The 25,057-nt window shown below is 39.5% G+C and overlaps 1 protein-coding gene and 1 long non-coding RNA gene across 2 annotated transcripts in view; one reads left to right on the plus strand and one right to left on the minus strand.

Moving 5' to 3' along the window:
- The window catches only part of MRPS9 (mitochondrial ribosomal protein S9), a 61,832-nt gene extending 49,558 nt beyond the window's left edge, over positions 1-12,274 (minus strand). The window contains exons 1-2 of the mRNA XM_003281958.1: positions 12,029-12,274; positions 1,228-1,407 (exon numbers count right to left, since the gene is read on the minus strand). Of these exons, the coding sequence (XP_003282006.1) occupies positions 1,228-1,407; positions 12,029-12,163 (315 nt within the window). The 5' untranslated portion in view covers positions 12,164-12,274. The remainder of the gene's footprint in view (positions 1-1,227; positions 1,408-12,028) is intronic.
- Positions 11,663-25,057, plus strand: part of LOC101179254 — a 159,540-nt gene continuing 146,145 nt past the window's right edge. Inside the window, exon 1 of the long non-coding RNA XR_179396.3 lies at positions 11,663-11,809. This is a non-coding gene — a long non-coding RNA (uncharacterized LOC101179254). The remainder of the gene's footprint in view (positions 11,810-25,057) is intronic.

Genomic DNA, 25,057 nt, shown 5'->3' on the forward strand with positions numbered 1-25,057 from the left:
AACATCTCTTTATAGATAATATCCCCCAATACTCTCCAGATTACCGTAAAATTCAAAAAGCGGACAGCAGCTACAAAGTCCCTAACTACAAATCACCTAACCAAGAAGAGCAATAAGAAATCCTTCTGGACCAGGCCCGGTGGCTAACACCTGTAATCCCAGCAATTTGGGAGGCTGAGGTGGGTGGGCCGCCAGAGGTCAGGAGTTCAAGACCAGCCTGACCAACATGGTGAAACCCCATCTGTACTAAAAATACAAAAATTATCTGGGTATGGTGGTGTGTGCCTGTAAGCCCAGCTACTCAGGAGGCTGAGGCAGGAGAACTGCTTGAACCCGGGAGGCAGAGGTTGCATTGAGCCAAGATCGTGCCACTGCACTCTAGCCTGGGCAACAGAGCAAGATGCTGTCTCAAAATAAATAAATAAATAAATAAATAAATAAATAAATCCGTCTGGTTGAATAAAAAATGTTGGTCTGGGGCCTGAAAGTGATACTACAGTACCATTTATAAATAGGAAAGGTATACAAAAAGATTGAAATTAAACTAAAATGCATAAAATGACTAAAAATAATATTAAAATCATATAAGAATGTTATTATATATATAAAGATGTTGTTCTTCGGTTAAATATAAAACATCATGGGATACTAGATGTTACTTTTCAAAAATAAAGACAAGATTCAAAGTTGTTAAATTCAACTTCCTTTGCTAGCTACTCTAGGATGTCTAGCAGAAATATTATCGACAATTATTGCTTTTATCAGGAATATAATAATTCAAGAGTGAATAGAATTCTGATCCTAATTTTCAAATCACTTAGACTATGCCCCCATTTTGAAAACTCAGATATATATTTAAGTTGACAAAAACACTGGGCCAAGGTTTACTTATGGGATTTGATATAAATTTGACTCTATTTTCATTACCATCTGTTTTATCATTTTGTAAGAAAGCTGAGTCTAAGACTACACAACAGGTTAAACATTTCCCAATAGTGTATGAGCATTTATAGACTCATTTCTAGGTAACACCTAAAACTCACCATACTAAGTAAATCCTGCATATTTGTCTTTGAAACCATGGCTCCAACTTACAATGTATAGCAGCATTTTTCCTTATTCTGACAGCTTGATTGAAACACAGAGCTAAGGGGCTCATGAAGAAAAGTGCTTTTAATATCTAAAACTCTACAGCAATTACTTTTTCAACAGAGTAACTGTACTTACATCAATATCTTCTTGAGTGAAAGTTTCTGGATCTTCTCCCATCATGTTGGCTAAATGTCTCTTTCCTATGTTGAACTCTTCAATCTGCTTTTTAATAAAATCCTCTGTGTAAGTTTGACGTTTTGAGGTAGGAACATTTTTCTTTGGTACTACAAATGCAGTATGTCTTAGCCTTAATATCTAACAGAAAATATAGACGGAAAGAAAAGAAAATAAATTAAACTGTGATCTTCTAGGCCATTGTCCTTTAATAAAATAGTATATGCAAGTAGTTGTCTTTTTTTTATTATGGTATTCAAGTGACAGGAGTCCAAAAAGAAAGTTTAAAGGGCCTGCTAAGAAAGTTGTTAGAATGTGTCCCCTACTCAAAGCCTTGCTTACAATGTAGTTTAAGCTACTAGCATTTCAACACATTAAAACCAAAAATACCTGTAAGTGGTATGCTACCTCCTGATCTATTTTAAACATCCACTTTTGATAATGATTGGTCAGTGTCAGTGAGTTCTGATATTTGGCACATGGGATAAAGAGTAAAAGGCTACTCCCTTAAGGAGGCAAATACACATGCACCAGAAACCAGCAAGCAGAAAACATGACAGCAAATGGCATGGCCTGAGGAAGAGCACCTTACACTGTGGGTATTCACCTTATTTGTGGGTAAAAATACATCCTATCTTTAACCATCTTTTGGCTTAGCTTAAGACTTTATCCCATGGTCCTTATATTAAAGTGATAAAAAGAAAAAAATGCTTAACTAAACATTGAGAAGATTTATTATTATTAATTTGGTTCAACATGCTAACTGCAGAAATAAGGGCTCGCATATCTTTTAAAGGCATCAGTAATTATATCACACTTGCTGCTGCTGGTCCTTTTATGCTGTGGCACTAGGAATTTCCCTCCAAGGTATTAAGATTTCACCTTCAATCAAAGATGCTAAAGAACGAGAAAAATGTTTTCAAATGACATTCAGCTGCATCCCGTAGCTGGAAATAACTAGAACAGATCTTTCTAGTCCTGGCTTTTCTTAAGATCTCAAACCTGTAGTTCTCGACCTTCATCCTGGCCCCAACAATTCTAAACACTCTTAAAGCAATATTCAGGCCTTAAAACCACAATCTTAGGAATCCACTCACTTCCTTTTTCATAAACATAAATCTCTCTCAGACAGACATCATTCACCAGCACCATCCCTCCTACCTCCATCCCCTTCCCTTCCGAGAGTCCTAAATTCAGATGCCTCTACAGTAATTTGTCACTAAAGTTACACCAGAAAATATAAAATACAGGAGAAATGTAACAATACCCAATTAATGAAAAAAATATATGTTTTTAAACTCTTCCGAATTAAGATAGTAAAAATAGAGTTTCTTACTTTTTAATGAGTAAGAAAAGGGCAATTTAAAATTCTCTGAAACTTTGGTTTATTTTTACTTAGGAGATCACATCCTTCTAAAATATATTACTAACCAATCATTATCGTTTCTTACAATGCTTTGTGAAGACACAGTATTGCTGTCAATGAGTAAAAGCATGACCAACTGGCTAATGCATGGTCCACTCTTTTATAGACACAGCCTGTCTGTACACCCCTGCTCCCCTTGCCACAGCCCAGTGCCACCAGCACCAACTCCCTACCATAGTGGTTCCCATCTTAACGTTTTTACTGTTTTCCAGGGGATTTTAAAATTTGTTCTTTATGAGTCTACGTCTTCTTTGGGCAATGGAGAATGTCGCTTCACATATTCAAAGCGAAGAGAAATTATCTTTCTACCCCAAGAATCATAGCAAAGGTGTGATTTGGGGGCCGAAAAGTAGCAGTCATATAGTAGATAATTCTCCCAAATGTTCCATTGCCAAAAGGATGATTACACTGCTGGTTTTTATAAATAACATGACAAAATGTTCTTGTTCACAGCTAAAACAACCCTAATACAGGTGAACCCACAAAGAGTTTCTTTTAGGTCACTACAACCACACTCCCTGCCAATCACCAACCACAGCTCTCACGAAATATGCCTCCTGGAGCGTATGGCTCCTTCCACTGAAGGGATTCCAGAGGAGGAGCAAGATCAGGAGGAAAGTGATGCGTTCAAATTTGAGAATGTGTGTGAGATGTTGATGGACATCCCAGGAAGACAGATGTCCAAGAGGCAGGTGGCTTTGCGGGTGTGAGCATGGACAGACCTGAGCTTCAGATACAGGTCTGTTAATAATCCACCTGAGACATGAGGTTGACATGTTAAGAAGAGAAGTAGAAAAAATGGCAAGCATTAGCGTGAGGACAAAAAACATGTCTTCTACTAGTAATGAAACAAATTGTTTGTAGGTGAGGGAAGGTAGGCAGAAAGGCAAGGTTACTTATGTCTTACACCCACTATTTCTTTATGAAATAGAAGACGGTCTGCAGAGAGCAAAAGGCGGTAGGTTTAACAGACTGAATACCTCATATTCAAAGAACTGTGAAGCAGTGGTTGTAAAGTATAGACAGAAAAACTGTCAGAAAGAAATTAGAGATAGCTGGGTGCAGTGGCTCATGCCTGTAATTCTAGCACTTTGGGAGGCCAAGGTGGGTGGATCACTTGAGGTCAGGAGTTTGAGAACAGCCTGGCCAACATTGTGAGACCCCATCTCTACTAAAAATTACAAATATTAGCAGGGCGTGGTGGTGTGCACCCGTAATACCAGTTATTCAGGAGGCTGAGGCAGGAGAATCGCTTGAACCAGGGAGCCGGAGGTTGCAGTGAGCCAAGATCGCACCACTGCACTCCAGCCTGGGCAACAGAGGGAGACTCTATCTCCAAAAGAAATTGGAGAAAAAAATTTTAAGTATTCATTCATACTTAGAGGTAATTCTCATTACTAGTGAGCCAGGAGAATAATTCCAGACAGGAATCTATATCCATACAATGTCTGTAATCTTTTGTCGATTTTATTTCCCTATGGTTGGTTTCTTTTGTATGTTTCATAGGTATATTCAACGTGCTATTTAGTTCCAGAGAGTTATATCTTAGGGTAGATTGTACCGTTCAGCATTACGAAGTTTTCTACTCCTATGTAATATTTTTTTCTTCAATTCTGTTGGGTCATAATATTGCAACCCTTTCAATCTCCTATTTACATTTCCCTGGAATATCACTGCCCATCTTTTTCATTTAAGTTTTAGACTATTTTAGGTTTTGTTTTTTTAACCCAATCTGAGATTTTAGTAGATGAGAATACCCAAGTTACATGGGGTTTAACAGCTATTCTGTCTTGTCATTCATATTATTTAATCTTTACATTTTTTAATGCTTCCTTCCTATTTTTTCTTTTGCTATATGAAAAAAAAAGAATTGGGTTTTCTTTTTTTTGGCTTTTGAGCTGGCAATTTGGACCATATACAGCTTGCTCTCATTTTACCAGTGACAATACATGTGTCTCTGAATAAAATGTTTAAATGTACTCCTATCAACTTCAAAAATAAATATCCAATGAATTCTTACTGACTTATTCAGCTCTCTTTTTCAGCCACAGCAATTATCTGTTCTTCTGTTCCCCATAGTTTAGATCAGCTTCTCTTAGTCTTATTTCTTATCCCTTGTTTCTGCATTCTGTATGATTTTGAAATCTTTACTCCATGGTTTTTTCCCTCTTTCTGCAGTGTCAATTCTGCTTACTGCAGCCACTATGAATTTTTAGCTTTTTATACCATTGGTCTATCCTCAAAATTCTTGTCTCAACAGTTTCCTTTAATCATATCTTCTTGTCTTATCCCATCTCATAGAGCTCCTCCTCACTCAACTGATTTTTAAATGTCCTTGACAGTGTTAAGTAGCTGTGGTAAAATAATTCTTCCATTTTGTTAGGTAAATATCCCTTTGTATTTTCTTCAGCTGTCTCTTCCACACTGTTCCTTTTGCTCCTACAACATTTTAGCATCTTCTCAAGCAAAAGAGTTGATTATTGAAGACTTGGTTTTTCACTTGATTTAAAATTGTGTCTGCCTATAGTCTCCAGAGTTTGTGACATAAGGTGGCGGCTTTCCTACTTTTAACATAATTGAGGTTTAAACATATTTATAAACATTTTCATTGCTGTCCATTTAGAAAGGGCTTTAAAAAAATGGCCCTAATTTGCTATTTTTCATAAAAAGTCCTTAGGATCTTTTTCAAAGACATTTCTACACATTGCTTAAGAGTATGACATTCTGGAAATTTATAACATTAAACTTATAAAGTTATCACAGCATCAGTAGCAGGATATTGAATATGTTTATTAAATGTCCAGAATTATTCCAGCAATGAATTCACACAAAAATATTTACATTCAAAGGAGTCCATTATTCATTGGTACAATCCATTAAATAAGGTGAGGCTAAGAGTGTGAAAAAAAACAGATCTTTAGCTAAAAACACCAAGAATTCTTGAAGGGAATTTGCTTTGCCACTGTTAAGAACAATTTGCAGCCAGGCGCAGTGGCTCATGCCTGTAATCCTAGCACTTTGAGAGGCTGAAGTGGGTGGATCAACTGTCAGGAGTTCGACACTAGCCTGGCCAACATAGTGAAACCCCGTCTCTACTACAAATACAAAAATTAGCTGGGCATGGTGGCAGGCACCTGTAATCCCAGCTACTTGGGAGGCTGAGGCAGGAGACTCACTTGAATCCGGAAGGTGGAAGTTGCAGTGAGCCGAAATCACACCACTGCACTCCAGCCTGAGCAACAGAGCAAGACTCCGTCTTAGAAAAATAAAAAATAAAAAAATTGCGGCGGGGCATGGTGACTCACGCCTGTAATCCCAGCACTTTCGGAGGCCAAGGCAGGCAGATCACAAGCTCAGGAGTTTGAGACCAGCCTGGCCAACAAAGTGAAACCTTGTCGCTACAAAAAATACAAAAATCAGCTGGGTGTGGTGGCGGGCACCTGTAATCCCAGCTACTTGGGAGGCTGAGGCAGGAGAATTGTGTGAACCCGGGAAGTGGAGGTTGCAGTGAGCTGAGATTGCACCACTGCACACTCCAGCCTGGGTGACAGAGCGAGACTCTGTCTCAAAAAATAAAAAATAAAAATAAATAAAAATTTTTTAAAAAAAAGGAAAAAAAGAAAGGAAAGCAGGCAGGGTCCAAGGGATCTCTATCAGCTAAAAGTTATCCATGCAGGTTCAATCAGAATGTGTCCATTAAGACAAAATGGTATTCCAACTGTCCTGCCTCTATGCTCAGGATCTCAGGAGGAGGAACATCTGATGGATTACTTTGAGTCAGGTGCCCCAGATTATTCGGGACTATAGCTAGGTCTTCTCAACTATAACCAGTGAAAAAGGACTAATTCCTCCTGGGGAAACTGGGATACTACTATGAAGGGGAAACGGATACTATGTTAAACAAATAAGAAAATTTACCATTTACATTAATTCTACAACCTGTTATAAATTAAGACACTTAACATACTTACCAATCAAATAAAACGCATAAACCCTGTTTAACTCCCAATTAAAATAAACCAACTATAAAAAGCTACTGTTGGGACATGCAGGGAAATTTGAACATGAAATAGGTAATAGATGATAAGAAATTACTGTTCATTCTGTTAGATATGGTGGTGGCGAGGAACCTATTTTTTTTAAAAAAACCTTTATGTTAGAGATGCATATTCAAGTACCTACAAGTAAAATAACAGAATGTCTGGGGTTTACATTAAATGACTCTGGGGGGTGGGAGGGGAGAAATAAAAACAAGACTGGGAAATTATTAATAATTGTTGAAGCTGGTTGACAGATCTGTGGAGTTCATTATATTATTCTATTTTTATGTGCTTGGTTTTGCAGAATAAAATTCTAAAAATACACTACTTTACAAGTTCATTTAACAAATTTGAGCAATTATTATAGACCAGGCTCTGTATTAAATGTTAACAGAAATAATTGTAAAGAAGAAATGAGTGATGTTAAAGTGAGAATGTTGCCATAATGAGATAAGAAAACAAAACATAGTAAAGATGCAGTTTTCTTTAAGCTAATAATCTTATCTGACAAAAAGAATGATGCAGCAGGTGTTCAGATGTACCCACATGTGCACACACATAGGTACCCATATATGCCCACACATAAGAACCATAGAGGAAGACCTAAATACATGAGAGAGACACTTAGATAACAAGAAAATAAGTATATGTGGGTTTTCCACTGTTGTAGGCAGCTTCCAAGATGGCTCCCAGTGAATCTGCGGCCTGCTGTTTTTCTCTCTTGCTTACCTTTTCTTCATCAACCTGAGGGAAGCCAGATGTGCTGAGTTGCCCTAGAGGCCCATGTAGCAGGAGCTGAGGAAGGGCTCTGGCCAACAGCCAGCAAGGACCTGGGGCCTTCAGCCCCACAGCCTGCAAGAATCTAAATCCTGCTAACTACAACACTGAGTGAGCCTAGAACCAGACTCTCCCCACCCACAGTGGAGCCTTGAGATGATTGCAGCCCTGGCCAATACCTGGACTCTTGCCTTACCAGAGACCCTGAGCAAGAGGACCCAGCAAAGTGTACCTGGAGAACCCTGACCCACAGAAACTGTAGATAACAAATGTCTGTTGTTCAAGCTGCTAAGTTTTAGGATAATTTGTTATGTAGCAATAAATAACTGATACATTCATCATTCTAATTACAACAATGAAGCATAGTACAAGAAAGTTTGCTTATTTTGTTTTACAAGGGAGAGGTGGGAATGATAGTAGCATTTATTATCAAGCTCTTATTATATAAGAAACGTATACATTGCCAAATAAAGTGTAAATTTTAATGTGGAGGTATTTTTCATAATTACAGCAACGAGGAACACACTCAATTCTATCCTTACAAGGACAGGATTAGATCTCAAAGGGAATAGTTTATCCTACCAAAGGGCCTTTCTTTTCTGTTACTAATAAACTGGGATTAAAAATAAATATATACAAAAATTATCAGGGGTAGGGGCATAACTAATTTACAGAGCTGTACAGACCATCTGATACAAATTCAAGTCAATTATACAATTTGTTTTTCAAAGCGTTTTTTAGCCATTTGTCAAAAAAAATGTATTAAGATCCTACTAAAGCAGATCAATAGAATGCTGTGATAAATACAGGATATTGTAACCTCCAGAAGCATGGGAGATTAAAAAAAAAAAAAACAGATTTTTTTTTTTTTTTTTTTTTGAGACGGAGTCTGGCTCTGTCGCCCATGCTGGAGTGCAGTGGTGCAATCTCGGCTCACTGCAAACTCTGCCTCCCGGGTTCATGCCATTCTCCTGCCTCAGCCTCCCGAGTAGCTGGGGCTACAGGCGCCCACCACTACACCCGGCTAATTTTTTGTATTTTTAGTAGAGACGGGGTTTCACCATGTTAGCCAGGATGGTCTCGATCTCCTGACCTCGTGATCCACCCGCCTCGGCCTCCCAAAGTGCTGGGATTATAGGCGTGAGCCACCGCGCCCGGCCAAAACAGATACTTTAGACAGAGACAGGAATGTGTTTACAGTGGAAACCAAATATAAAGGGCCAAGCCATTTAATGTCATTGATCACTTCTCTGGCAGATGGTCTAAATCAACAAAGGCATCTTGGCTTGGCAAAAACTGAATATTTAAGCACTAGGAAAGTGTTCAGTAGGAGAGAATAATTAAGAAGACACCCTATTAGTGTTTTATAGAAATATTTTTCAAAATAGCAATTGGTCTTTTGTTTTTCCTTATTATAAAAATCACAAATATTATAGAAAGCCAAATTAGCATTCCTATATTAGCTATATTGATAGAGGATTTATGAATTCATGGGTAACCTTTGTAGTACAGCATGGAAGGAAACTGTCAATTGCTCATACTAATGCTAACACTATTTTCATTTGTGACAGGTAAAAAATTCAGCTACCTTAGCATAGCAAAATAGATCATACTGATTCCTGCCAAACTTTCCAGACCTGTCTCTGCACCACTCGCTCACCAAAACCCTATGCTATAACCAATTGTTGCTGACAAAGCCCACTATTACTCAGTACATCTCTATACCCTTATGCACCTATTATATCTTCCCTGACAAAGCCCACTATTACTCAGTACATCTCTATACCCTTATGCACCTATTATATCTTCCTTGAATAGAATAGCTTTCTGTTTTCATATAGCTCCTATTTGCTGCTAAAGACGCTATTTTCCTTTGCCTCCTCTGGGAGGCTGCCCATGACAATCCTCTACCTGGTCAACAACTCTAGTCTGACTCAGGCATATCACTTCTGTGCTCTTCTGTATTTACCTCTGTAAATACCACAGTACACCATAGATCCCTGATATCCATGGATATACAATCTGAAAAGTTTGGCCATTCATGAGTAAGACTGCCTCTTCTGCCTCTTCTGCCCCAAATTTGGGACACTCAGACATTTGCAATTGTATTGAGGCATTAATACAAAACATGCATACCACAAGATTGGTATGCAAGAGGTAGTCTGCTAGTGAAGGTCTCAACTGAGAACCCAGGAATAGCTTAACAAAACTCGCTTCTTTTTCCTTATTGTAACAGTGTTTCTCAAACTTTTTAAACTGTGACCCATTGTAATATCTACTGTTTATATCACCACCTAGTATACATTTACATATATAAACAAAATGCAAAAATACTCTGCATGAAATGCACTTTATTATTATTCTATTCTCCCACATCCTTCGTTTTCTGTAACCTCCGAAGAGATTTTGTAATTAAGGAAATTAAAATTTGAACAAACAAAAGACCAGGTATAGTGTTTTGTCACTCATTAAGTGATTAAAATTTTTATTATTTTATAAAACATGGGCTACCAAGAGAAATCTATCTATTAATGTTGGAGGCAGAAGTGAAAAAACATTAATGTTTAAAACAGATAAGCTCTGCACCAGGATAAAAAAAAAGCTTTATCAATGTCTTCAGGTATATGTATGTAATCATAAGAATCTAAAGTGGGGTCAGCTGTGTTTCAGTTATATCTGAGCTGTACTTCATGTGGTAAAATATATGCTGTAGTAGTATTCAGGAATCTGGGGATTCAGCCATTTCAGGACCATCCCTTAAGAGTGCTAAGGGTGGATACTGTCTTGTAATTGTTTGACTTTAAATTGTTTACTTCACAGTGCCTAGCTCAGGTAAAGTGCTCAGTAAACATTTGCCATATGGGGGAAAGAGGTTGTTTCAAGAGTGATCAAGGAGATGAAAATTAAAGTAACAAGGAGAAATCATTCTTCATCCATTTTACTAAACCAGTATTTAAGAACTAGAACAGATGTTTACTGAAACTTTATTAGTGCAAAGAAAGTAGAAACAAAGCAAATGTCCATCAATTGTTACATTAACTTTGATATATTCTTATCACGGAATAGTATGCAGCAGTTAAAAATGCTTTTAAAAACATAACAGGGGACCCTGAAGGATTTCTACTTTACAATATACTGCATATGTACAAGAGAAAAGCAAAAAGTAAAATGCAATCAAATATGGTCGCATTTTTTGTAAAGTACACCTATGCATGTATGTTTATGCATGATTATAAGAACACGGAAAAAACATAGAAGAATACATACCAGGAGGGACAGAAAGTTAGCCATCCCCCAATATACATATTAAATGTCAACAATAAAAATACTCTGTATGATACAGTCCCTCTCATAATCATGTGTATATAGCAAAGATATACTCAAAGAGATGCATGAAAAAATAAAAATTTCTAGCACATTTTCCAGTAAGAAAAAAAAATAAAACCAAATGTCCACATGAATAGATAGAATGGACTGGTTGATCTAGGTTAAAATATAAAAGAAAGAACATATAAAAAGATGGTTTTTTTTAATATAGTTTTTAAAGTATGGTATTTGACTTCCCTGTAATAATTGGTACTGGTTATCACTCTCCCTCCTTGAAACATTCACCTGTTTCCCATGACACCACACTGGCTGGTTTCTCTCCTGCTTCTTTGGTCCCTCATTCTCAATCTCTTGGGGCCTCTTATTTCTTATTTGTCCTTCAGGGCCCTGTCCCTCTGCCTACTCCTCAGCACACTCTCCCTAGGTAATTTAATTTGTTTACAAGGCCTCAGTTACCATCTACAAGTAACAGGGCATTTCGAAATCAGTTCTCCTCCTGACCTATAGACTTGCCTATCTGTAGACCTACTGGAAATCCCAGATGCCTAAAACATAATCCCAAACTAAACTCGTTTCTTCCCTCTCAAATCTTTTTCCTGCTCTGAGATCGCATGTCAGTAAACCGGCATCATCAGCCAACCAGCTCTTGACTCTCCACTTCTCTCTGGATTAAACGAAACGTACAAATTCTGGCCTGCATCTTTCCATAGAGGGAGATTCGGGAAAATTAAGAAGCCAGAAATTGCGCAGATTGAAGGCACTTTTAAAAAGTCACTGTCCTCTATACAACGTGACTTTCTCCATTGTCTTCCAAGCACCTGCAGGAATCCAATTCCCATCATTCTTCTCTGGCGCGGCCCTCCTCCTCCCTAGACAGCAGGGCAGGGTAGGACTGGACCCAACACCGACCTAGGCACCGACCCTTCGCTCAGCAGCCAAATGAAGGAAGAGGTCGCTCCACTTCTACCTGCAGGTAAGTTCCCCTGGCTGCACCCCGCAAAAAAACAAGTAACAACCTCCAGAGCGGCTACTGCACGCCAATACCCACCTCCTCACTCCCAACCTCAGACCTCCACTAAATACCTAAGACCCTAGGGTCCCTGCCTGAAGGCACGCGAGACGCTGGTGTCCGCGCTGGCTCCACATCCTCGCGCGGCAGAGATAAGCCGCTTCCAGTCTTTCCAGGCCTTACCTGAGATCTGACATTTGTTTGCAACTCAGGGGCCGCGGTTTTCCAGAGGCCTTGCTTCCGGGCGAGGCTACCCCTACCCCAGAGAAGAAGCCGGTAGGAAACTGCTCCGCCGTAGGACACAGAGGGCGCCGCCATGTTAGCTGTGGGAGATCCAGAACCGGAGGGGTGAGGGGGCGGGGCCTAGAGACGGCGCAGGCGCTAATGGGCGCGGGGTTCCAGAGGCTGTCCTGTGCAAGAGCTTCTCGGGCCTTTGGATCGGTCCCGCGCTCCGCGACAGCTCGTCGCTTATTGGGTGCATGGTGTCCGCGGGGCGTATCCGACTCCACCCCTGCTCGGTGTAGACCTCAAGAAGGACCACTGGTAGGTCGTTTATCTCGGCCTTTTTCTCTTCACGTCCTGAATTCAGTCTCTTTGGGACTCACTTCCACGCTCTCCTAGTCTCTTTGGCACTCATTTCCACGTGGCGCTTTAGCCAGCCCTTCCTTCCCAGCCCCCTTGCTGCACCTCGAGCCGGCTCTTCCTCCACCTTGACAGGGCGGCCGGGGCCTCAGATGGACTCCAAGCCTTGATTCCTGTCTGCCTTATCCTAGTAGGGGTTTTCTCCTCCTCTAACTTTCCACGTTCTTCTGGTTCCAAGTCAAGACTCTCCTGCAGCAACTGTCAAACCCTTCTCGGTTCCCTGGCACTCTCCTGCGTTGTTTCTTCAAACACTACCTTTCTCGTTTTTACACGCCCCTCCCTAAGCGTTGGTACTAAACCTTACTTGAAACCCAATCAGAACTGATTAGTTATTGAATAGAGATGAGTATGTCTTGCTTTCTGAAACTTGCGTGCTCCTGGCAATTAACTCCCAGGTTGCTTTCTACGAAACACATATTAAGTGGTGTAGTAACGCACTTTAAAAGGGTTTACAAACAGATTTGAAGGGTCAGTAAAAGTAAAACATACACAGAAAATCTGAGATCATACAAAGTTGTCAAGCAAACAAATGCCATCTACTATCACCATCATTTCACGAAACAGAACTTTTTAACATTAAAAAGGTAGAATGACAGAATTTCACAATAAAGAAAACTCTTTTAAATGGAATGTATTTACTTGTATAAAATGCTCATCGTGTTGTTCTTTTTGTTATTAGCTTTTAGACTAGCAAAAAATATCATGAGAAATTGGCAGAGGTCGGAGGACTAAACTCTGATTTTTTTGTCTTGTCCAAAATTCCTATCTACAGGATTTGGGGAGTCATGCCCTACAAATCATAAATTCTTATTAGATGGGTTTTACGTAACCCTATGTATGGTGACTTACTTTCCAACCTGACTCTGGCATAATATTACGAGACAAGGAAGAAAATCAAAATATTTTACTTCAAAACATGTTTCTTTGCCATATCTTGAAATGGCCCTGCAAAGCTGTCCTTGGAGGGGTGGGATATGCATCTATAAAGAATCTCTATTAACATTGCTAGATCTTTTTCTTCCAGACCCTCCCAATCCTAAAGAGATTAACTAAGATCTGAACAGGAAACATTTGTCATCCATTGTCTCTAAGGGCAGCCACTATAAGACTTCCAAAGAACTTTGGTCTCCACAATCTTTATCTTAAACTGAACATTCCCTTTCTATCAGTCCCAGGTCTTTCTGGACCAAACCAATGCATTTCTTTTTTTTTTTTTTTTTTTCCCCTTTTTTTTTTTTTTATTATACTTTAGGGTTTTAGGGTACATGTGCACAATGTGCAGGTTTGTTACATATGTATCCATGTGCCATGTTGATTTCCTGCACCCATTAACTCATCATTTAGCATTAGGTGTCTCTCCTAATGCTGTCCCTCCCCCCTCCCCCCACCCCACAACAGTCCCCAGAGTGTGATGTTCCCCTTCCTGTGTCCATGAGTTCTCATTGTTCAATTCCCACCTATGAGTGAGAACATGCGGTGTTTGGTTTTTTGTCCTTGCGATAGTTTACTGAGAATGATGTTTTCCAGTTTCATCCATGTCCCTACAAAGGACACGAACTCATCATTTTTTATGGCTGCATAGTATTCCATGGTGTATATGTGCCACATTTTCTTAATCCAGTCTATCGTTGTTGGACATTTGGGTTGGTTCCAACTCTTTGCTATTGTGAATAGTGCCGCAATAAACATACGTGTGCATGTGTCTTTATAGCAGCATGATTTATAGTCCTTTGGGTATATACCCAGTAATGGGATGGCTGGGTCAAATGGTATTTCTAGTTCTAGATCCCTGAGGAATCGCCACACTGACTTCCACAATGGTTGAACTAGTTTACAGTCCCACCAACAGTGTAAAAGTGTTCCTATTTCTCCACATCCTCTCCAGCACCTGTTGTTTCCTGATTTTTTAATGATGGCCATTCTAACTGGTGTGAGATGGTATCTCACTGTGGTTTTGATTTGCATTTCTCTGATGGCCAGTGATGATGAGCATTTCTTCATGTGTTTTCTGGCTGCATAAATGTCTTCTTTTGAGAAGTGTCTGTTCATGTCCTCTGCCCACTTTTTGATGGGGTTGTTTGTTTTTTTCTTGTAAATTTGTTTGAGTTCATTGTAGATTCTGGATATTAGCCCTTTGTCAGATGAGTAGGTTGCAAAAATTTTCTCCCATTCTGTAGGTTGCCTGTTCATTCTGATGATAGTTTCTTTTGACCAATGCATTTCTTAAATGTATTTGATTGATGTCTCATGCCTCCCTAAAATGTATAAAACCAAGTTGCACCCTGACCACCTTGGGCACATGTTCTCAGGACCTCCTGAGGGCTGTGTCGTGGGCCATGATCACTCATATTTGGCTCAGAATAAATCTCTTCAAAATATTTTACAGAGTTGGACTCTTTTTGTCAACAGATGGATAAACTAGCATTTGGGAATCAAGACTTTATTTATTTATTTATTTAATTTTGAGATGGAATTTTGCTCTTGTCGCCCAGGCTGCAGTACAGTGGTGTGGTCTCGGCTCACTGCACCTTCTGCCTCCTGGGTTCAAGCGATTCTCCTGCCTCAGCCTCCTGGGTAGCTGGGATTACAGGTGCCCACCACCACACCCAGCTAATTTTTGTATTTTTAGTAGAGACGAGATTTCTCCATGTTGGCCAGGCTGGTCTCCAACTCCTGACCTCAGGTGATCCGCCCATCTTGGCCTCCCAAAGTGCTGGGATTATACACGTGAGCCACCATGCCCAGCTGAGAACCAAGACTTTATAGCTCATTAAAATAGATGTCTTTAAACAGCAGTTCCTACACATTGTGAGATTGTTTAAAATTTTTTTTTTTTTTTTTACTATGACCAAGTGGTGTTTATTGCTACTATACAAAGATGTTTTAACACAAAAAATCAGTGTAATATATCCCTTTGCATTAGCAGATTAAGCGAGAAAACAATTGATACAGAAAATCATCTGAAAAAATTTCACATCTTTTCATGATAAAGCACTTAACACTAGGAATAGAAGGAAACTACCTCAATACAAATTAACAGGATACAAAAGTTATCACATAACAATTGTATTTCTATACACTAACAATGAACAGTCAAAAAAGAAAATTAAGAATATATATTATATATCTCTTTATATAGAGAGAGAGAGAAAGAGAGAGTGAGATGAGAAAGATGACAGACAGAGAGAGAGAAAGGGAGAGAGAGAGGAGATTTATTAGGGGAAATTGGCTCACTGATTATGAAAGCTGAGAATTCCTCCACCTGCACCCTCAGCTTCTCGGAAGGTACCTGTTCACATTGAGGGAGGATATTCCCTACTCAGCTTCCCGACTCTCACAGCAATCTCCTACATAAACTCCTTTACAGACACACCTTGGGCAGCCCAATCATTCTAATCAAGTGCCAAACCACCTGGATTTCCATTCCAGCAGAAGGAGGACAGGTTCAGTGCCTACTGAAGCATTGAGAATAACTAATACAATGATTGAGACTAAATAATGCTTTATCAAATATCTGGGTATAGAAATACAATTGTATTAATTGTGGTTAATTTGTAGATCCTTGATAAGTAATGATGCTGAACTTTCTTAGTGATATCATTTAGTAAACAGAAGTTCTGAATTTTTGTGAAGCCTAGTGTGGTAGTTGATTTTAAGTTACAAATGGACTGCATTAAGAACTTCTGTTTACTAAATGATATCACTAAGAAAGTGAAAAAGTAAGCCACAGATAATATTAGATAATTGTAATACAAATATCAACAAAGGACTTGTTTATATCATATATAACGGATTCCTATAGGTCAGTAAGAAAATGCAAATGACTCAACAATTGAGCAAACAAACTGAATGGACCTTTCATGAAAAAGATTTTCAAATAGAAAATAAACATATGAGATGTTCAGCATCATTACTTATCAAGGATATGCAAATTAACCGCAGTTAGTACCCAGCACAGTGACTAAATTATTTTTCTTTTTAAAGGTAGATATTGAGGAGAATATGGAGCAATGTAAACTTTGTTACAACAGTGGTGGTATTGTAAATTGATACAACTGTATCTGAAGAATGTTTTACAGTTTCTTATCAAATTAGATATACATCTACTTTAGGATTGAAAAGTTACACTCCTAGTGTACATCCATCAGAAATGAATGTAATGTCCATCAAAATATGTACAGGAATGTTCATAAAAGCTTTTTTTGTATTAGCCAAAAATGAGAAACTACCCAAATGTCCAGCAACAGTAGAATGTATAAACAAATTGTAGTATGCTTAAATAATGGAAGAAATAATAAAGATTGTTAATAATAAAAATGTACAATGATACACGCAATAACTAGAATAAATTTCAGTCATAATGTCAAATCAAAGAAATAAACACACATAGAAAGGGTATATATTTTATAATCCCATTTATACAAAGTTCAAACACAGGCAAAATTTTTTTTTTTCTTTTTTTTTTTTTTTTTTTATTATACTTTAGGGTTTTAGGGTACATGTGCACAATGTGCAGGTTTGTTACATATGTATCCATGTGCCATGTTGATTTCCTGCACCCATTAACTCGTCATTTAGCATTAGGTGTATCTCCTAATGCTGTCCCTCCCCCCTCCCCCCACCCCACAACAGTCCCCGGAGTGTGATGTTCCCCTTCCTGTGTCCATGAGTTCTCATTGTTCAATTCCCACCTATGAGTGAGAACATGCGGTGTTTGGTTTTTTGTCCTTGCGATAGTTTACTGAGAATGATGTTTTCCAGTTTCATCCATGTCCCTACAAAGGACACGAACTCATCATTTTTTATGGCTGCATAGTATTCCATGGTGTATATGTGCCACATTTTCTTAATCCAGTCTATCGTTGTTGGACATTTGGGTTGGTTCCAACCTTTGCTATTGTGAATAGCGCCGCAATAAACATACGTGTGCATGTGTCTTTATAGCAGCATGATTTATAGTCCTTTGGGTTTATACCCAGTAATGGGATGGCTGGGTCAAATGGTATTTCTAGTTCTAGATCCCTGAGGAATCGCCACACTGACTTCCACAATGGTTGAACTAGTTTACAGTCCCACCAACAGTGTAAAAGTGTTCCTATTTCTCCACATCCTCTCCAGCACCTGTTGTTTCCTGATTTTTTAATGATGGCCATTCTAACTGGTGTGAGATGGTATCTCACTGTGGTTTTGATTTGCATTTCTCTGATGGCCAGTGATGATGAGCATTTCTTCATGTGTTTTCTGGCTGCATAAATGTCTTCTTTTGAGAAGTGTTTGTTCATGTCCTCTGCCCACTTTTTGATGGGGTTGTCTGTTTTTTTCTTGTAAATTTGTTTGAGTTCATTGTAGATTCTGGATATTAGCCCTTTGTCAGATGAGTAGGTTGCAAAAATTTTCTCCCCTTCTGTAGGTTGCCTGTTCATTCTGATGATAGTTTCTTTTGCTGTGCAGAAGCTCTTTAGTTTAATGAGATCCCATTTGTCAATTTTGGCTTTTGTTGCCATTGCTTTTGGTGTTTTAGACATGAAGTCCTTGCCCACGCCTATGTCCTGAATGGTATTGCCTAGGTTTTCTTGTAGGATTTTAATGGTTTTAGGTCTAACATATAAGTCTTTAATCCATCTTGAATTAATTTTTGTATAAGGTGTAAGGAAGGGATCCAGTTGCAGCTTTCTACATATGGCTAGCCAGTTTTCCCAGCACCATTTATTAAATAGGGAATCCTTTCCCCATTTCTTGTTTTTGTCAGGTTTGTCAAAGATCAGATAGTTGTAGCTATGCGGCATCATTTCTGAGGGCTCTGTTCTGTTCCATTGATCTATGTCTCTGTTGTGGTACCAGTACCATGCTGTTTTGGTTACTGTAGCCTTGTAGTATAGTTTAAAGTCAGGTAGCGTGATGCCTCCAGCTTTGTTCTTTCGGCTTAGGATTGACTTGGCGATGCGGGCTCTTTTTTGGTTCCATATGAACTTTAAAGTAGTTTTTTCCAATTCTGTGAAGAAAGTCATTGGTAGCTTGATGGGGATGGCATTGAATCTATAAATTACCTTGGGCAGTATGGCCATTTTCACGATATTGATTCTTCCAACCCATGAGCATGGAATGTTCTTCCATTTGTTTGTATCCTCTTTTATTTCATTGAGCAGTGGTTTGTAGTTCTCCTTGAAGAGGTCCTTCACATCCCTTGTAAGTTGGATTCCTAGGTATTTTATTCTCTTTGAAGCAATTGTGAATGGGAGTTCACTCATGATTTGGCTCTCTGTTTGTCTGTTATTGGTGTACAAGAATGCTTGTGATTTTTGTACATTAATTTTGTATCCTGAGACTTCGCTGAAGTTGCTAATCAGCTTAAGGAGATTTTGGGCTGAGACAATGGGGTTTTCTAGATATACAATCATGTCATCTGCAAACAGGGACAATTTGACTTCCTCTTTTCCTAATTGAATACCCTTTATTTCCTTCTCCTGCCTGATTGCCCTGGCCAGAACTTCCAACACTATGTTGAATAGGAGCGGTGATAGAGGGCATCCCTGTCTTGTGCCAGTTTTCAGAGGGAATGCTTCCAGTTTTTGCCCATTCAGTATGATATTGGCTGTGGGTTTGTCGTAGATAGCTCTTATTATTTTGAGATACGTCCCATCAATACCTAATTTATTGAGAGTTTTTAGCATGAAGGGTTGTTGAATTTTGTCAAAGGCCTTTTCTGCATCTATTGAGATAATCATGTGGTTTTTGTCTTTGGTTCTGTTTATATGCTGGATTACATTTATTGATTTGCGTATGTTGAACCAGCCTTGCATCCCAGGGATGAAGCCCACTTGATCATGGTGGATAAGCTTTTTGATGTGCTGCTGGATTCGGTTTGCCAGTATTTTATTGAGGATTTTTGCATCAATGTTCATCAAGGATATTGGTCTGAAATTCTCTTTTTTGGTTATGTCTCTGCCAGGTTTTGGTATCAGGACGATGCTGGCTTCATAAAATGTGTTAGGGAGGATTCCCTCTTTTTCTATCGATTGGAATAGTTTCAGAAGGAATGGTACCAGTTCCTCCTTGTACCTCTGGTAGAATTCAGCTGTGAATCCATCAGGTCCTGGACTCTTTTTGGTTGGTAAGCTATTGATTATTGCCACAATTTCAGAACCTGTTATTGGTCTATTCAGAGATTCAACTTCTTCCTGGTTTAGTCTTGGGAGGGTGTATTTGTCGAGGAATTTATCCATTTCTTCTAGATTTTCTAGTTTATTTGCATAGAGGTGTTTGTAGTATTCTCTGATGGTAGATTGTATTTCTGTGGGATCGGTGGTGATATCCCCTTTTTCGTTTTTTATTGCATCTATTTGATTCTTCTCTCTTTTCTTCTTTATTAGTCTTGCTAGCGGTCCATCAATTTTGTTGATCTTTTCAAAAAACCAGCTCCTGGATTCATTAATTTTTTGAAGGGTTTTTTGTGTCTCTATTTCCTTCAGTTCTGCTCTGATTTTAGTTATTTCTAGCCTTCTGCTAGCTTTTGAATGCGTTTGCTCTTGCTTTTCTAGTTCTTTTAATTGTGATGTTAGGGAGTCAATTTTGGATCTTTCCTGCTTTCTCTTGTGGGCATTTAGTGCTATAAATTTCCCTTTACACACTGCTTTGAATGTGTCCCAGAGATTCTGGTATGTTGTGTCTTTGTTCTCGTTGGTTTCAAAGAACGTCTTTATTTCTGCCTTCATTTCATTATGTACCCAATAGTCATTCAGGAGCAGGTTGTTCAGTTTCCATGTAGTTGAGCGGTTTTGAGTGAGTTTCTTAATCCTGAGTTCTAGTTTGATTGCACTGTGGTCTGAGAGACAGTTTGTTATAATTGCTGTTCTTTTACATTTGCTGAGGAGAGCTTTACTTCCAACTATGTGGTCAATTTTGGAATAGGTGTGGTGTGGTGCTGAAAAAAATGTATATTCTGTTGACTTGGGGTGGAGAGTTCTGTAGATGTCTATTAGGTCCACTTTATGTAGAGCTGAGTTCAATTCCTGGATATCCTTGTTAACTTTCTGTCTCGTTGATCTGTCTAATGCTGACAGTGGGGTGTTAAAATCTCCCATTATTATTGTGTGGGAGTTTAAGTCCCTTTGTAGGTCACTCAGGACTTGCTTTATGAATCTGGGTGCTCCTGTGTTGGGTGCATATATATTTAGGATAGTTAGCTCTTCTTGTTGAATTGATCCCTTTACCATTATGTAATGGCCTTCTTTGTCTCTTTTGATCTTTGTTGGTTTAAAGTCTATTTTATCAGAGACTAGGATTGCAACCCCTGCCTTTTTTTGTTTTCCAGTTGCTTGATAGATCTTCCTCCATCCCTTTATTTTGAGTCTATGTGTGTCTCTGCACGTGAGATGGGTTTCCTGAATACAGCACACTGATGGGTCCTGACTCCTTATCCAGTTTGCCAGTCTGTGTCTTTTGATTGGAGCATTTAGCCCATTTACATTTAACGTTAATATTGTTATGTGTGAATCTGATCCTGTCATTATGATGTTAGTTGGTTATTTTGCTCGTTAGTTGCTATAGTTTCTTCCTAGTCTTGATGGTCTTTACAATTTGGCATGTTTTTGCAGTGGCTGGTACCGGTTGTTCCTTTCCATGTTTAGTGCTTCCTTCAGGAGCTCTTTTAGGGCAGGCCTGGTGGTGACAAAATCACTCAGCGTTTGCTTGTCTGTAAAGTGTTTTATTTCTCCTTCACTTATGAAGCTTAGTTTGGCGGGATAGGAGATTCTGGGTTGAAAATTCTTTTCTTTAAGAATGTTGAATATCGGCCCCCACTCTCTTCTGGCTTGTAGAGTTTCTGCTGAGAGATCAGCTGTTAGTCTGATGGGCTTCCCTTTGTGGGTAACCCGACCTTTCTCTCTGGCTGCCCTTAGCATTTTTTCTTTCATTTCAACTTTGGTGAATCTGACAATAATGTGTCTTGGAGTTGCCCTTCTCGAGGAGTATCTTTGTGGTGTTCTCTGTATTTCCTGAATCTGAATGCTGGCCTGCCTTGCTAGATTGGGGAAGTTCTCCTGGATAATATCTTGCAGAGTGTTTTCCAACTTGGTTCCATTCTCCCCATCATTTTCAGGTACACCAATCAGACGTAGGTTTGGTCTTTTCACATAGTCCCAAATTTCTTGGAGGCTTTGTTCATTTCTTTTTATCCTTTTTTCTCTAAACTTCCCTTCTCTCTTCATTTCATTCATTTCATCTTCCATCAGCGATACCCTTTCTTCCAGTTGATCGCATCTGCTACTGAGGCTTCTGCAATCTTCGCGTAGTTCTCGAAACTTGGCTTTCAGCTCCATCAGCTCCTTGAAGCCCTTCTCTCCATTGGTTATTCTAGTTATCCATTCTTCTAATTTTTTTTCAAAGTTTTTAACTTCTTTCCTGTTGTTTTGAATTTCCTCTCGTAGCTCAGAGTAGTTTGATCGTCTGAAGCCTTCTTCTCTCAACTCATCAAAGTCATCCTCCATCCAGCTTTGTTCCATTGCTGGTGAGGAACTGCGTTCCTTTGGAGGAGGAGAGGTGCTCTGTTTTTTAGAGTTTCCAGTTTTTTTGGTCTGTTTTTTCCCCATCTTTGTGGTTTTATCTACTTTTTGTCTTTGATGGTGGTGATGTACAGATGGGTTTTTGGTGTGGATGTCCTTTCTGTTTGTTAGTTTTCCTTCTACCAGACAGGACCCTCAGCTGCAGGTCTGTTGGAGTTTACTAGAGGTGCACTCCAGACCCTGTTTGGCTGGGTGTCAGCAGCGGTGGCTGCAGACCAGCGGATTTTCGTTGAGACCACAAATTCAGCTGTCTGATAGTTCCTCTGAAAGTTTTGTCTCAGAGAAGTACCGGGTTGAATGAGGTGTCAGTCTGTCCCTACTGGGGGGGTGCCTCCCAGTTAGGCTGCTCAGGGGTGAGGGACCCACTTTAGGAGGCAGTCTGACCGTTCTCAGATCTCCAGCTGCATGCTGGGAGAACCACTACTCTCTTCAAAGCTGTCAGTCAGACAGGGACATTTAAGTCTGTGGAAGTTCTTGCAGAGTTTTTGTTTGTCTGTACCCTGCCCCCAGAGGTGGAGCCTACAGAGGCAGGCAGGCCTCCTTGAGCTGTGGTGGGCTCCACCCAGTTCGAGCTTCCTGGCTGCTTTGTTTACCTAAGCAAGCCTGGGCAATGGCGGGCGCCCCTCCCCCAGCCTCGCTGCCGCCTCGCAGCTTGATCTCAGACTGCTGTGCTAGCAATTAGCGAGACTCCGTGGGCATAGGACCCTCCGAGCCAGGTGCGGGACACAATCTCCTAGTGTGCCGTTTTCCAGGCCCGTTGGAAAAGCGCAGTATTAGGATGGGACTGACCCGATATTCCAGGTGCCGTCTGCTTCCCCTTTCTTTGACTAGGAAAGGAAACTCCCTGACCCCTTGCGTTTCCCGAGTGAGGCAATGCCTCGCCCTGCTTCGGCTCGCGCACAGTGCGCTTCACCGACTGTCCTGCACCCACTGTTAGGCACTCCCTAGTGAGATGAAACCGGTACCTCAAGCAGAAATGCAGAAATCACCCGTCTTCTGTGTCACTGGGGCTGGGAGCTGGAGACCGGAGCTGTTCCTCTTCGGCCATCTTGGCTCCACCCTTAAAATTTTTTTTTAAATCTTAATTGTGGAAATTTAACCAAGTAGAAAACAGTAAGTATGTGGAAGCACGATTTATACTATTAAAAAATTATTGATATTGGACCATATAAGAACTAAGCACTAAAATTCAGGTTAGGAGTGGTGGAGATTTTTCCTTTTTTTGAAATTCATGTCACAGTCCTTTACTAGAATGTAGTCATGCACTGCATTACGCAGTTTCGGTCAACAATGATCTTCACATAAGACAGTGGTCCCATAAAATTATAATAGAGGTAAAAAGTTACTATCTCCTAATGACCTTATAGCCATCAAGACATCATAGTAAGGGAGGAGACCACCCCTCATATTGTCCTATGCCCAATTTCTCCCTCCAAGGAAAGAAGAAGTACAAACTAAAAGGCAGGGAGATAGCCCAGCACTGCGCTCTGGGCCTGGTAGTTAAAAATCAACCCCTGACCTAACTGCTTGTATTATCTATAGATTTCAAACATTGTATGGAAAAGCATCGTGAAAATCCCTGTCCTGTTCTGTTCCATTCTGATTACCAGTGCATGCAGCCCCCACTCACGTACCCACTGCTTGCTCAATCGATCATGACCCTCTGATGTGGATCCCCTTAAAGTTGTAAGCCCTTAAAAGGGACAGGAATTGCTCACTCAGGGAGCTCAGTTTTTGGAGACGTGAGTCTGCCAATGCTCCCAGCTGAATAAAGCCCTTTCCTTCTACAACTCGGTGTCTGAGGGGTTCTTGTCTGCGGCTGGTCCTGCTACAATAGTACAACGCATTGCTTACCCATTTGTGGTGATGATAGTGTAAACAAATCTATGCACTGCCAGTCCTATTGAAGGACATACAATTATGTATAATACATAATACATGATAATGAACTATGTTACTGGTTTATTTATTTACCAGGCTATACCTTATAGTTTTTATTGTTAATTTGGAGTCTACTGCTTCTACTTACAAAAAGAAAAAGCTAACTGTAAAACAAACTCAGGTAGATCCTTCAGGAGATATTCCAGAAGGCATTATTATCATAGGAGCTCCATACGTCTTATTGCTCTTGAAGACCTTCCGATGGGACACACTGTGGAGGTAGAAGACAGTGACGTTGGTGATCCTGACCCTGTATAGGATAATGTGTGTGTTTGTGTCTTTGTTTTTAACAGACAAGTTTAACAAGCTGAAAAAAATTAAAGAATGAAAAAAGCTTGTAGAATAAGGAATAAGAAAAAGAATATAAAGAAAGAAAATGCTTTTGTACACCTATAGAGTGTGCTTATGTTTTAAGCTTGTATTATTACAAAAGAGTCAAAAACTTTAAAAATATTAAAAAGTTTATGAAGTTAAAAAGTAACAGTAAGCTAAGGTGAATTTCTTATTGAAGAAAGGTAATTTTTTAATAAACTTATTGTAGCCTAAGTGTATTGTGTTTGTAAAGTCTACAGTAGTAAACAGCAATGTTCTAGGCCTTCACATTCACTTACCACTCACTCACTGACTCACCTAAAGCAACTTACAGCCCTGCAAGCTCTGTCCATGGTAAGTGTCCTGTGCAAATGTACCATTTTTACCTTTTATACAGTATTTTTACTGTACCTTTTCTATGTTTAGATACACATTTACTTACCATTGAGTTACAGCTGCCTATAGTATTCCAGTAACATGCTGTGCAGATTTGTAGCCTGGGAACAATAGGCTATACCATGCAGCCAAGATGTATAGAAGGCTACACCACTGAGATTTGTGTGACTACACTCAATGATGTTTGTGCACTGACAAAATCACCTAATGACACATTTCTCAGAATGCATGATTGTACAGTAAAGCAAATGTAGTATATTTTCCACCTCTGGGGGCAATACTTGTACTCCTGCATTAAATTTCCTGTGTAACTTTTGAATTTGGGAACAAATGCACTGCTATATGTTCACATTAGGTTCAT

Source organism: Nomascus leucogenys, chromosome 14 (genome assembly GCF_006542625.1).
Source record: "Nomascus leucogenys isolate Asia chromosome 14, Asia_NLE_v1, whole genome shotgun sequence".
Taxonomy (NCBI): Eukaryota; Metazoa; Chordata; class Mammalia; order Primates; family Hylobatidae; genus Nomascus; species Nomascus leucogenys.